The 14,289-nt window shown below is 45.8% G+C and overlaps 3 protein-coding genes across 3 annotated transcripts; 1 reads left to right on the forward strand and 2 right to left on the reverse strand.

The window, feature by feature from the left end:
* The first annotated feature begins 4,130 nt into the window (after positions 1-4,130).
* K441DRAFT_692285 (uncharacterized protein) lies at positions 4,131-7,068 on the forward strand. The gene is made up of 3 exons (XM_067652555.1): positions 4,131-4,913; positions 4,977-6,644; positions 6,700-7,068. The coding sequence occupies exons 1-3, from the start codon at positions 4,364-4,366 to the stop codon at positions 6,729-6,731; spliced, it is 2,250 nt and encodes a 749-aa protein (XP_067509946.1). The 5' UTR covers positions 4,131-4,363; the 3' UTR covers positions 6,732-7,068.
* A 331-nt stretch (positions 7,069-7,399) lies between these two features.
* Positions 7,400-9,660, reverse strand: K441DRAFT_651368 (uncharacterized protein). Its single transcript, XM_067647177.1, has 3 exons — positions 9,602-9,660; positions 9,085-9,530; positions 7,400-9,024 (listed from the first exon to the last, which is right to left on the reverse strand). Exons 2-3 carry the CDS (start codon positions 9,517-9,519, stop codon positions 7,522-7,524), a joined length of 1,938 nt encoding a protein of 645 aa, XP_067509947.1. The 5' UTR covers positions 9,520-9,530; positions 9,602-9,660; the 3' UTR covers positions 7,400-7,521.
* A 551-nt stretch (positions 9,661-10,211) lies between these two features.
* K441DRAFT_626083 (uncharacterized protein) lies at positions 10,212-13,347 on the reverse strand. Its single transcript, XM_067646119.1, has 7 exons — positions 12,770-13,347; positions 12,037-12,677; positions 11,880-11,979; positions 11,451-11,826; positions 11,287-11,389; positions 11,107-11,225; positions 10,212-11,050 (listed from the first exon to the last, which is right to left on the reverse strand). The coding sequence occupies exons 1-7, from the start codon at positions 12,852-12,854 to the stop codon at positions 10,327-10,329; spliced, it is 2,148 nt and encodes a 715-aa protein (XP_067509948.1). The 5' UTR covers positions 12,855-13,347; the 3' UTR covers positions 10,212-10,326.
* Between the last annotated feature and the right edge of the window lie 942 nt (positions 13,348-14,289).

Here is a 14,289-nt window from a genome sequence, read left to right on the forward strand (position 1 = left end):
TTATATTAACGCTAGTACTATACTACTAAGGATAAAATAATAACTAAGCTACTATAGTATAGCTAGATATTAGATGGATAATTATTAAATAGTATAAGAGAATTTAAGTATAAATAGATAATTGCTAGAGTGTATAGGAGGATCTAGGTATAGATAGACGATTGCTAAACTATATATAAGGGTCTAAACACTAGTATAGCTAGCATTAACTAAATAAAGACTAATAACGTAGCTGCTAACCTACGGCCTTATTAATAAAGTTGGCCTATATATAGCCTTACCAACAATATCCTATCTAAGATTTAGATTTAGAGTTAATTTTAATTATTAGCTTAAGTAGTATTACTACTAAGCTAGAAGGGTATATTGACCTAAGTTAGGTATTATACCGCCGACTTAGTTACCTACTCCTTGACTTAGTCACTAACTTAGTTACCAACTCCCTATTACGTATCCCCCCCTATACCTATATCTACCTTATATATATATAGCCTCTTTTTCTTTATAGATTAATTAACACACAAGTTCTTCTTTTTTTATAATTGGTATACGGACTTCTAATTAACAGTTATAAGCCTAGGGTTATTTCCTATACGCTAATTATTCTTTTAATTAGCTATTCCTACAGGCTTATATCTAGGTACTTTAGCTATTAACGTACTTATAATTACCTTTACATTAAATAATATCCTTCTACTAATATTACAACCAATAATACCTATAGTGCTATAGCTAGTAGAGCGCGCTAGAGATAAAACAGCTAGATATAAGGTAGGTACTAGAAGCTAGATATAAGGCAATAAAGCTAGATATAAAGTAGGTGCTAGGTGTTAGATATAAGGCAAAAGTTAGAAATAAAGCCGCTTAAAAGTTTAAGCTTATAGGGTAGCGACCTAGTATTAAATAGGACTAGACGCTAGTACTATACTACTAAGGACCAATAAAACTTTATGCTAATTTACCTACGGATACTAACTAGTCACTAGTATTATACTGCTATTCTACTAAAGCTAGCACCTTACTGCCGTATTACCTTAAAGTTAGTATATTACTATATCACCCTAAAGCCGGCGCATTGCCGTATTACCTTAGAGCTAGCACCTTACTACTACGTTACCCTAGAGCTAGCATATTGCCGCTTTACTCTAAAGCTAGTATCTTACTGCTACGGACAAGATAACGACTATACTACTATAGCGTAGCTAAATATTAGATAGACAATAGTTAGATAGTATAGGAGAATCTAGGTATAGATAGACAATTACTAGAGTATATAGGAGGATCTAGGCATAGATAGACGATTGCTAGACAGTATAAAAGGATCTAAATACTAATACGGCTAGTATTAACCGGATAAAAACTAACAACGTAGCTGCCGAACTACGGCCCTATTAACAAAGTTGGCCTATATATAGCCTTACCAACAATATCCTATCTAAGATTTAGATTTGGATTTAATTTTAATTATCAGCTTAAGCAGCACTGCTGCTAAGCTAGGAGGGTGTGTCGACCTAAGTCGGGTGTCATGCCGCCGACTCAGTTACCTACTCCTTGACTCGGTCACCGACTCAGTCACCAACTCCCTATTACGTACCCCCCCCCTATACCTGCATCTACCTTATGTATATATAGCCTCTTTTTCTTCATAGATCAATCAACACACTAGTTCTTCTTTTCTTATAATCGGTGCACGGACTTCCGATTGACAATACGGGGTTGGGCATGGGACTGATCAGACGAAGATTGCAGAGTATTTGTCGACCGGAATTTGAGGCTATATATTGTCCTAATTGGCGTCGCCAATAGGACCGGTCTTTTTGGTGCTAGTAAGCTGTCAACAGTATTTGTGGGGGCATTGATGGGAACAAACTAAATGCCTGGCTTCGTCGCTAACTCATTCAGAGTCAGCCTGGTTATACGGATTTTCTTACAAGATAATCCATTATAAGTATATAGCACTTACTTCCTCTTTTACCATAAGTCTCTGTCAACCCCACCAATGCTCCCTAAGACTGACAGGCCTAGGTGTATCATGAATATCATGTACGAACAGCCTAGTTTTGGTATAACTAATTATTGAGGACGCACTAGCTAATTATTAAAGACTAGCCGTTGCTACATTGTAACATTCGGGGAGACATACGCTCCTGCACTTGCTAGGTGATATTTTGTTAACAAACCTCTTGGAGCATCACGAAGATATGACGAAACTTGACAAGAGAAGAGGTCAGTAACTTATCGTCCCGGCGCTGAATATATTCGAATATGTTGCTTTCGAATAGAGGAGAATGATCTGTGGCACGGACATAGGGTAGTTATTTGAAAGGGTGACTTGATAATAGAAATACGGAGGGCTAAAGGGTAGATACTCAAATTGTTGACCTGAATCGGGTTGTCTTGCCACCTGACTCAGTTACCTACCCCTTGACCCAGTCACCTACCCCTGCTTGACTCGATCACCTACCTCTGCTTGACTCGATCACCTACCTATTACGTACCCCCCCCGCTGGTCCTGCACCTACATCATGTATATATAGTCTCTTTTCTTTCACAGATCAATCAATACACGAGTTCTTCTTTCCTGAAATCTGCGCACGGACTTCAGATCGACACAAATAGACGGTGGGTGAGCAATTACCTTTCATTACCACCAGGCTTGCTAATCAATCAATTCAATTCAATTGAGGCCTCGAATTGATTGAATTGAAAGCTTTGTAAGCAGAAGGTTCAATTGATTGAATTGATTGAATCAATATTGAAACGATTGCAACTAATTGCAACTACATAGTAGTTAGTAATTATCACGAGTCTTGGCATGGTGTTGATGCAGGAGGACCTACCTGGTGACACCCAGACCGCTTTCTACCNTNATTTCTGTCGCTCCTGCCATNAATATAGGCCTATCGNGAGTCNTGGNATGGTGTTGAGTTACCATCCTGCTGTGTATTTTCTGTTCCTTCCTTCCGCGGTCGCCTTAGTATTGCCATCTAAGCTATAATCGGAGGTGTGCTAGGGGCCGGTAGGGACGGTATNATCAGAACGAGCTGTAGAGAGTGTTNAGGTATTCGTTTGGCNATCATCTNACGCGTTGGAAGCCATGGNGGTAATAGAATTGATATTGTCAATAGGCAGGTCTAGCAGTAAAACTCTTCTTACCTGCCAAGACTCTGGCGATGATGTGACAGTGTAAACAACGGGTGATACTCGGGTAACCCTTTTTTGGTGAGGGAGACTAAGAAAAATAAGGGTTAGAGCATTATTATATGTTATGTTTAGTATATTTCTATGCAATATTAAAAGTTTCAATATTTATCAATCAATTCAATTCAACTAGAACCCCTATATTGATTGAGTTGCCAAGCCAGCGAGCTCTTGGTTGATTGAATTGATTGAGTCTTGGCATTCAATTCAATTCAATATTGAAACCTGGGTGATTGATTAGCAAGCCTGATTACCACGTTGGACAATGCCTCGGCTACTACGCTCTAAGGTCTCAATAATGGCAGTCTTCCTAAGACAAAGATGGTACAACTCGATAGCTAAGTAAATCCCCTAGAATTAATTACTCTTCGTAGACTTGGATAAGTGAATGTCGCTTCTGCTGGCGTCGTCCACCCTCGGCATTACCGTGGAGCGAAAATTAGCAGACTTGTCAGCCAGGAGCAGGCTGCCGAAAATGAACAACTTTGCTTTATTAACTGCTCTTACTATCACGAGACTCAAATTGTTCTCGTACAGCGAATTCGGTCGGATATGAGGTTTAACCACGCTGGATGATGAACCGATAAGAGACTTGTAAGAGCGCCAACGAGGCTGTGCAAACACGACGCCATGCAGCACGATTGATGAAGCTGAGCAGCTGCGGTTATAATTCTGGCGAGGCAGATTTCAGATGATGGGGTCGAAAGGGTTTCAACCCATCAGTGCGGGGAGTGCCATCACGCCCTGCCGACGTACCCATGAGGAGAAGATAGGCGAAAAGCAAAGGTCGAATAGAGGCTGATCGGTTCGAGCTGACATTATCATTGCTTCCAAAACACTTCTCGAAGGCTGCCTCACTTGGTTAGGCAAAATGCTGTCCAAGCCATGCGCTCAGCAAGCGGGAAAAGCCTTCTCCGAAGGGCTTCCAACCACAATCAAGCTATTGCCACGCTATGCTTGCTCCGCCCCAAGCGTTCCCTTCTCGTCCAAACACCATCGCGCTGTTTGCCTTGGTGTGACCGCCAGCCCGAAATGGTGGGGTTGACGACCAGGAACCCACTCCGTTTGATCCTGCGCTAGTACAGCTATATTTATTCTTCATCAATCCCACCGTGATCACTCTCACATCACCGCCTCGAATGAATTCTCTGAATGTTAAATCATGAATCTGAAGGGTGAGAAATCAAAGGCCTTTGATGCCGATCCATCGCGGCCTCGCGATTCAGGTGTCTCCTCTCACTCCTCAAATGCTCAGCCCCCAGCATATACGGAACAAGACCAGCCTCCAAACGACATTCCTCCAGATCTCAGTGGCAGGCTTCGAAACCTGAATCTCAGCCAGCCGGACAAATCCTACACTCCTACAGGCGATCAACTAGTCGCCCATCTCAAGCTCTTGGAGGCCTTCTGGAGGTTGAAAGACGAAGTGGGAAAAAACGATAGCCTCTTCAATATTACCCCCCCCGCTGGTACTCTGGGTGAAGATGCTGCTGCTAAAGCTAGAGTTTGCGAGAAGAGATGGGCTGTTTACGTCGCGCGAGCCGTCGATCGTTTCGAGACATGGTGGACTCGATGCGTCCCTCAGACCAAAGGTGGCTATTCCTGCAACAAGCTCGTACTCGACAAATTGACCACCGGTAAGAATATTCACCTAGTTGCAACAGAGGGTGTGCAGCTCGTCTATCTCACTCGCGACTGGCTGCCGCCGTTAGGTATGTATACGTCCTGATCCGTATGAATGCGATATGCAAACGATGTATTCTAATAACTCCTAGACGTCTTGATGGTATGGCATGCCTATTTGCTCAACCCTCGTTGCTTCTTTGAGGACTGCTTCAGACTAGGCAAGATGGATTTCTATGCTACAGGTCTCCCCTGGGGCGCAGTCGATGCCTTGATTGACCCGGTTACTTTTGAATACACACCCAGCTCTCAAGCTCAGACCAACTTTGAAAAATCAACTAGCCGCCTGTGGAACAACCTTAATGACCCCCACGTTAAAACTCTGAAATGTCCGTCCTGCTCCCGCACTGTCATAGTACCTTGGACTCAAGGATCAGGCTATACGGGCGTCAATGACCAATTCGAACCTGGTAGTGGCCTTGCTGATCAGGACTTCTCTGCTCTGTGCGAAGGTTGCAAGTTTCAAGTTACGCATGAAGCTTTACGCGTGCAGAAATTCCATCGCGATGTCACCGCCCTCTTGACAGAGGAACTTCCACTCCCTGGGACCGTTGTGCAGGTCGACGGTGCACCGGCCAAAGTCAAATCCTTTAGCAAAACCCAGCCTGAATGCATTTTCCCTAGCAAATTGGTAAAGGCCGGATTGAGCCAGAACATTCTGGGCATCACGCAGGCAGAGGGATATCCAAGAGCAACCACTATTGAAACGATCAAAGAGCTCTTTGAGAAAGCCATAACAGATAAAGGCCTTGTTAGGAAAGCCAAAGTTTCGAACGGCCCTGTATTAAATCGGGAAAAAGTTGCCATTCGCCGTATGATGTCACGGTACTGGTTCAACTCTTCCCCTTTCGCGCTTGACCTTGTCGGCGCCGTCATCCGTCAGGGCTCGTTTGTCGACAAGATGCATGGGATTGACTGGCTTCATTCGCCCGCGCTAATGGCTACCATGAAACGTTGCCTTGTCAAATACGACCGCTTCTTCCAAATCATGCAGGCTCACCCGAAAAACATCGCCGTCCCCACCCTTGATGTTGATCTCGCGTGGCACACTCATCAGTGCTCACCACCGAATTATTATATCCATTCACAACTCAAGACAGGTAAACTCATTGACCACGACGACAAAATCGAGGAATCCAAACTCAGCGATTCTTTCGCCTGGACCAGCAAAGCTTACCAGGACAAATTCCAAGAGCCCTACTCAGAGTGCACCTGCTGGTACTGCGAGGCGATCCGCGAGACTCACACGTCTTCCCTCTCGCGCCTCTTCCGCACCTCCAACTTCATCGCCACCGAGCAGCTGCACCAAGTCGGAAACGCCTCCTCGGACCCACTGAAGTCGCCGCACATCTCCGCGCACAATGCCGTCCGCGACACGAGCAACGAGGCTCAGGCCAAGGTTAAAGCGGCCCAGCTCGATGCGGCGTACCACCAGGCTTGCGCAAGGGCTAGAAAGAAGGGCCGTCCAGAGCCAAGGCGCGACGAGTATTTCTACTACTATGCCTGGGGCTATCCGATTTATTATCCCGTGTACTACCCGTACTACGTCGACCCCTGTATCGGAACTGGTGTCTATGCGTCTGATCCCTGTGTGGTCAACACAAGCGCTGGGTCTGCCGGAGCGTGCGCTGCAGGCACCTGTGGAGGAATGGCCTCGTTTGGTGGCGGATCTTGCTCAGGCTCCGCTGGAGGATGTGGCGGTGGATGTGGTGGCGGAGGGGGCTGCGGAGGCGGAGGAGGCTGCGGTGGCGGCGGCGGCGGTAAGTTTTCTCGTTTCCTTTTTGTGATAATTAGTTTGGTGCTGACTGTCACGAGGTGGTGGATGTGGTGGTGGTGGAGGAGCGTAGAGCACCTCGTTCATACCCAACGCTACCCAATGCAGCGTCTCTCGATAGAGACAAATTTTCCATTCCATTGGATAGATGCTAATCGTTGCTTTGTTAGGCTGTGGTGGCTGTGGTGGATAATAAATTGCAAGCTTGTTTGAGATTTTTGAGAGGCAGTGTTATACCAATGATGATTGTTCTAATTTCTAAAGTTATCAACCGTTGCTGGCCGTTATGAACAAATTTCTTCGCGTTCTCTATGAATCAAACTACTAATTGCGCGCTCAATAAATGCAATTTGAGCTGTTATTAAGTGTTTGTCCCTCCGTCGACGTTTGATCCACTCATTCTATCCTCCCTCGGCGCAGTCAGTCTCCTCGTTGCTGCAGCATCTACTGCTGCCATACCGAGGGCAGCTGCACCTTCTTCCACTGATGTCTCCAGTTCACCGAATATCGGCTAAACAATTTGCATCAGTCGCAGAGGGAGACAGTTTGTTATAAGAAATGACCTTTCTGTCGCGAATTAAGGCTTGGGGTAATGGTAAGCATGTGCGCCACTCTCTTTCTTGCCCAACCAGTTAAGCTTACAGCTATCTTTTTTTCATATGCGCTCCCTGCCATTTCTGGTCAATGAGTACGAGGCTCGTTTAGACAATAAGGCGTTGTCGGCCTGAGGCATGAGTTGCACCCTAGTACCAGCCGTTAGAAAAGTTGGAATTTCGTATCAAGTCGACCGAATGGAGCTCATACCACCAATTTCTACATCTCGTGGCAATTTTCAACCTATAGTGCTCACAACATTTCATTCATCACACCATGCTCGCTGGGGCGCGCTCTTCTCTTGCGCGAGAATCGATGAAGTTCAACAAGGAGCCGAAATCATTGATATTGTGCGCATTCGCCAAGTGCAAGTGAAAGTATTCCTTTCTGAAAAACTTCTCTTCGTGCGCACATTCGTGGAAGCAATGTACGTCTTTGAGGTGCTGGATGCGGGCCTCCAGACTCACATTCAACGGCCTGGTGTAGAATTTTTGCTCGCAGCAGATGCATTCATCTCGAGCGCTTCCAGTCGAGTCCGGGCCGGTTGGGCAGAAAAATGCGTCTAGTGGGGGTTCGTTCGCAAGACTGGGGCATGACCAGCTCTCCGGTGAGCAGTGCCAGAGATCTGTATGTCCCATGTATGTGGACAAATTCGCGAATTCTATGTCACAGATTTTGCATCGATACTCTCTTCCCGACTTTTGGGAATTGGAAGAATCTGAGAGCGTAAGTTTCTGGAGAGCGAACAACGCTGCTTTGTCCCAGTGAGGGAAGCCGGGAGCTGGCGTTCCAAAACGCTTTATCATTGGCGATGGCGACCTAAGTGGATTCCAGGAAAGCATCGTTGCCCCTTTGTTGAAGTGTTCGTCGATGATGTGCTCTTGCCGCTTATCCCAAGATTGGAGGAGGGTGTCACAGAACCCGCATTCCCAGAACCAATCACTCTTGTTTTTGTGGACATGGGAAGATTTCTCGTGCTGTATCCACTCTTCTGCATTCTCGCATTGCTTTAGACAGAAAGTGCACTGGAAAGGACGTGGCTTTTCTTGAAGGGTAAGCGCGGCTTCTAAGCCTGTATGGTAGGACTTCCCACAGGAGGTTCGTGAAGACGATCTCGACATGGACGAGGTTATGCTGAATCTTCCTGTCGGAGTATTGGAAGCTGTCGAATCTACTCCCAAATTTTCAGAATGGCGTGACCGTTTGCTAGCCGCTTTCAGGGTTGAGGAGGAAGAGGACTCATAAGAATGCTCCAGGGTCGAAGGCTGCTCTTTCTTTGTTTTGAATGGGAGAATCTTTCGTAGACCCTGTGACGCGGCGGAAGACCAAGACCGGGCCGTCGAGGGTGGTTTAAACACTGGCGGTGGCGGTTTGGACTCCTGGGCACTGTCGACACGAAGGGGATTAGGACTCAATCTGTTTTTCAGCTTCGAGAACAATCGCGAGCTGGCTGGTTTTGGCATTGGCGCTGGCAGTGGAGCTTCCTCATAGTTCTTATGGCCAGAAGGCGGCGTATTCCTACGTTTGCATCTGCTCTTTGGATTTTCTGGACCGATCCCTGAAGCCCTTGAGTTAGGCTCCAGAGGCTCCGCAGCAAGGCTGGGAAGAGGAACGCTTCCTGGCCCATGATATGTGCCTGGGCCCTGAGATGGTATTTTTTCTTGGATTCCAGACAGCTCACCTGGGCGTCGTCGATCTGGCCTTGCCGCAACATTGGGAAGATGTTTACCATCAGTATCTCCGATACGGGGTCTAAGGCGGTGGTTCAGTTCCTACAAGGGTATGGTCAGCTAACCTTTTTTATCGCTCATGCAGTTACAGGGCTAGCTCACAGTCACACTATCCCCAACGGACTGTTGTGATGGCTCAGAGCCGTCATGCTCAGCGATTCTGTCACCATCTTGTCCAAAGTTGATGATGGGTAATAGATAGGAAAATTCAGTGAATGAGATCGATTCTGGTCCAACTACGGGTTCTGGCTCGACGACCGGTTCCGAGAGCTGCCTGGTAGGTCTTGGCTCAACAGCAGGTTTTGGATTTACAATTTGCCGTAGGCGAGTAGCCTGTATCAGTCCAGGTAGTGGATGGTCATTTTTCTCCCGTTTCCCGGAACCTTGTTTCGGTCCAATTTGAATAGCCGGAGAGAGGTGGTTAAAGTCCCGGATCAAAGACGAGCGTTTCTGGTCGAGCCATATCCCTGGTTGCTTCTCGGAAGCCATCACCCGAATTTCTGTGAGGGTCAAAGTCTGCTCCCTAGCGGCCGCCATCCTGACATCGACTACAGAATTCAAAGTCAGTGACTGCGCGTTAGGCTTTGTGGTAAAGAAGATAAATCGTGAAGGCTACTACCTGCTCAAGAAACTACCTAGACATTATAGGGGAAGGTGATGAACTCTCGCAATAAAACGGAAAACCGGTGAAGATTATCGGTGAGCTGAAGAGTCCGGAGTTCGTGCAATGAATGCCTGCCTTGTGTGCTGGCGATATATTACAGATGCTCGTGTTCACGTATAATTGGATGGTCTTGTGCGCGACCAACTGGAATGCGCCACGCGAGTTCTATTATCTCCGGGATTCCACCGCAAATGGGTAGGACGTACTATGGTATCCGGCGTAAGTATTGTACATTGTCGGTGCGTTGCAGGTTGGGCGGCATGTGGCTTGTTTTTAATCCACTTTTGCGGCAAATGAAAAAGGAGGAAAATTAAGAAGGTTCATGTTTTCTATACAAACCGGCTTTCTTATTGGTGTAAAATACTCTGCAAGGAACCCCTGCAACGCACCGACAATATACAATACTTACGCCGGATACCATAGTACATCCAACTAGCAGGCTTCTTTTTCAGAACGTAAAACAAAGTTACTTATTAAGCTCTAGCAATTTCAGTACCATATCCTTCCTAGTGTTGTTATACATTGAAACAAATATTTCACGATATGATTTGCTAACAGCTTCTGTACTCTATCTAATGCAATATCTTACAGTGTGGCAATTTTCATGCTAATTGAAAAAGAATACATGTACTCCTACGCCAATTATTGTGAATTTTATATAAGTCGCCATTCACCAAGTTTTAGAAGGGAGCTGTTCCGGCTGACCTGAGCAGCTTCGGGCCCTTCAACTCGTCTAGTATTTCAAACAATGTAGCATCTGAATCCTCTCCGCCCTCTCCGTTCTCTCCATCAACGACGCTATCTTGTCTTGAGCCCCGCACGTGCATCCAGATGATTGGAATCGAGGATCTCTCCCCAATAACATTGTTACCGACCCGCATCTCAAATCTTAGATCTGATAGGCCAGCGTGCACAGAGATAGTATGCTCGATCTTCCAATAGCGTTTAACTCTAATGCCCAGAAATTTCCTCTTCTTCTCCACATAGTCTGCTTGGTCAAGATCTTTTAAATCTAACACTGATTCGATCTGATAGGCTCTTTCGGCGTCTTCTTCATCGATGTTGCTTGGAAGGAATTTGGATTGTGCACTAGAAGCAATAACATCTTTACAGACAATTGGGTCTTGAGTTTCGGGGTCCACAATGCGATAGAAGGTATGACTTTTGGGCCCATCGCGTCTAAGAGGCTCACCCGCACGGACAAGCCAATGGATCTGGTTCAAAGCATAGTCCTGGTTATCGAGTGGGCCCTTGTAAGGCGGCCCTGAGTGCTTGCTCTCATCGTAAAGTTTGTTAAAGAGGATACCATAGGATGCACGACTGCAAATGGTGGAGAGGATAAAATTTGCAAATTTTAGGCGATGGACATGGTCGATCACTAGGCCTTTGCAGACGGAGAGTTGACTGTATAGATTTGGTGAGAAATTTAGAAGGGAAATCAGGAATATTTCTGTACTCACGGGTCCTTGGCGACCAGAATTACCTTGCCTTGGCCACCTGGAGCCGAGCCGAAGCGTCTCATTATGCACTCTTGGACGTATTCGGAGGATCCAAGCCCTCCCGAGATAACGAAATGTGACTAATGGGATGAGATTTTGTCCATGTGCAGAGGTGTAAAGAAGTTGTATAGGATTACTCACTACTTGTTGTAATGGGTGAATTTCCTGAAGACGCTCCAGCTGTTCGCTAATGAGTTCAAAAATACCGTCTATCTGCTCATCGAACATCTCTTTTATGTCATCACTTTTTGATTTATTAGCTTAACTAGATAGATTGATATACATGGGTTGGTTCTGAATCTTACTACGTGAATGTCATCCTGCCGCCCTCAACCCCGACTTCAGGACAACTAAGGTTCTTGAACAAATCTGGGAGCCGTACTCTAATGTAGTCTATAAAATCTGGAGTCCCGAATGTCGTTTTGAAATGCTGGAATGACGTCTTTCTACGGCTTTTGGTCATCTCTTCTGCCTCACGCTTGATCATATCTTTCCCAGCAAAGTTTCGCCATTCGAGTCTGTTGTTACTTCGACCTCTAGTCTGTCCTGCTAGGGTAAGATTGACCATATCTTCTGCTATATATTCCGAATCATTATCCTCTGCGTGCAGAATAAAACTTAAACGCCTCTCAACCTCTCTTTGGAATATTTCATCGATCTGAACAGAACCAATTGCTCTACCTGACATTTTGGGTTAGCACATAAACCGGCAGATAGGAGCTATGGTGGAAAACCCTCAACGCAGTCAAGCTGCTCCAGCTCAGCAATTCTCTCTTCATTGCCGTTTCGGTCCCTGAAAGGTTTGATAGAACCGACCTTGAGGACGGAGACATCCTGATTGCTAGATTTAGCATGCTTGGCTCAGCCTATGTTGCAAAGCATGGGACCTACTGTCGTACCGCCTCCCGCATCACAAACCATTAGGACATTGCCCTGTTGTACTCCATCTAATTCCTTTGAAGCCCCTACGGCACGATGATCTTTCCACTTCCTTGCTGTATACACTGCCGCTGCTTCTGCCTCTGTCAATTCGATTTTAACCGAGTGTTGTTCGCTCTTTCCAAAGCCAGCTTTCCTGATAATATCCTCAAATGTTTTAACGACGTCAATACGATTATTCCAGGTCGTCGGCACACTAAAACTGTATACTACGCGAGCTGCTTCCCAATCTTTTAGATGAAAGTATTTAGTCATGTATGCAACAATATACTCGTATAATTTCGTCAAGAAATCTTCGAACCACATTTTTATATCGTCGTATGTCGGTATCAAGTCTAAGTCCTCAACATTACAAGTCTCGGACAATTTCTTGAGAATTGTAGGGTCAAGAAAGAGTTTGAATCTGTCCCACACAGCCATTCCAGGTCTAATCTCAGCAGGCGCTGGAGATTCAAAGCCCCAATCGATACGTTTTCTACCTGCTCGATAAGTGACGGCAGTTGGGACCTTGTTTTCGACATGAATACGCCGAGGACTTGGCCAGTTCTTGATAACTCGTGGCTCCGGCCAATCAAGAGTAGAGAATGCGACTCCTACGACGATTCTGTCTCAGCACGACCCCTAACAACAAGACAATGAAAAATAATAAAAGGTATCAAATTTGAAGTTTCACGGGCTTACGTACCGGTGTATGTCATACCAAAATCGACTCCAATAGCGATCAATTCAGGAGGCACTTGCATGTCGAACCCCGCCTTGTTTGGTGGCATTGGTGTATGTATACCTCCGGGCTTGATATTCCATGGGAGATACTTCTTGCAAATGAATCGTTTCACTATAGGAATTCTTCTTCTTCAAATGCCCACATTCCCAAAGATACGTTATTCCAAATGCAATGCCACGTCGCACACACCTTGTTCATTACCAACGTAGCCTATGGAGGGGTAGGTGGTATATTGCTTCTTTCTTGTGCGCTTCAGGCTAATGCAAGGTGCGGGAGATGAGAAAATAGGTCTACAACCGACACCTCCGGGCTATGCGCTGAGACCCGTCACGGGCAGCGTGCAGACGGGGTATACTTTTGCCTTGAGTATATCACCAGGAAACTTGCTGATTGTCCAGCTATGAAAGGTTGGGCTATCGTAAGTTGGGCCTAAACAGCTCCCAAAAATCAATCGTTATCTCAAGAGCCCTTGGGTTGCATCGTGGCTACACAACACTGGTCATGATGTGTGGATGGCCAGCGGAGTCAATTTGTTATAGACCGCGAAGGTGATGCAGTCCAGTGCCCGATGGTTCTTGGGTAGAATGCTGTTCCCCGCGCTAACCCCACCTTTTGGGAGTGGTTTCTTAACGTACCTTAATTTGGATTTGAGATTTCTTCTGCTTAGAGCTTCCTTTTAGGAAGCCTGATATTTTGGGAGTCGCTGTCATCAGAGCGTATGCACACTCGTTTTCATTGTCTCTATCCCTTATCCCGTTGAAATTGGTCCTCATGTTATCGATAAGAGTCAGCCAATCCGATTGGTGGACTATTATCGATAACATGAGGGTTAGTTTTTTTCAATATTGCGGGGCCGTAACTGCCCCAATTGTTTAGGAAGCCGTTATACTGAGAGATGCAAAATATACCCTAACACCGTTTACATTGTATTAAGGCCTCCAGTAGTGTGATGCGGATAGTAACATATTTCTCGATCACCGACTTTATGCCCAAGGCCACCAACAGCCACCCCACTATCAGCCACCCCACAATCTTTTTTCGCGGGGGGAGGACACTGCATAAAACTTCGATTGAGCCTCATCAGATAAGAAAAGCGACATTGTGAAAGAGCCTCGCGGTTCTTGAATGAATCGACAAAGCACTCTACGCATAGCTTATGGCTATAAAGCAAACATTTCCAAACGAAATTTTACGGAATTAGTTGATATGTTTCCGGTTACTAAGTTTGTAGACTATGCTGAACTTGGTAGAGGTATGCATGTCGATATCGGCGTCACGAAGCACTTATGTATGTGGCTTACCTACGTGTAACATCCCGCCCAAAAGGTACACCGCACATTTGTACATGGGGACGACACAATTTAAATTGATACGTAGCCCAATGAAAAAAAAAAAATTGTAGCATTCGTTCAGTCCATATCATTGCCACAAATCTCCACAAAGCGATACCCACACATATTGTTGCTCTCACCCAATTGTAC

The sequence above is a fragment of the Cenococcum geophilum genome, assembly GCF_001692895.1.
Source record: "Cenococcum geophilum 1.58 unplaced genomic scaffold K441scaffold_2, whole genome shotgun sequence".
Classification (NCBI taxonomy): Eukaryota; Fungi; Ascomycota; class Dothideomycetes; order Gloniales; family Gloniaceae; genus Cenococcum; species Cenococcum geophilum.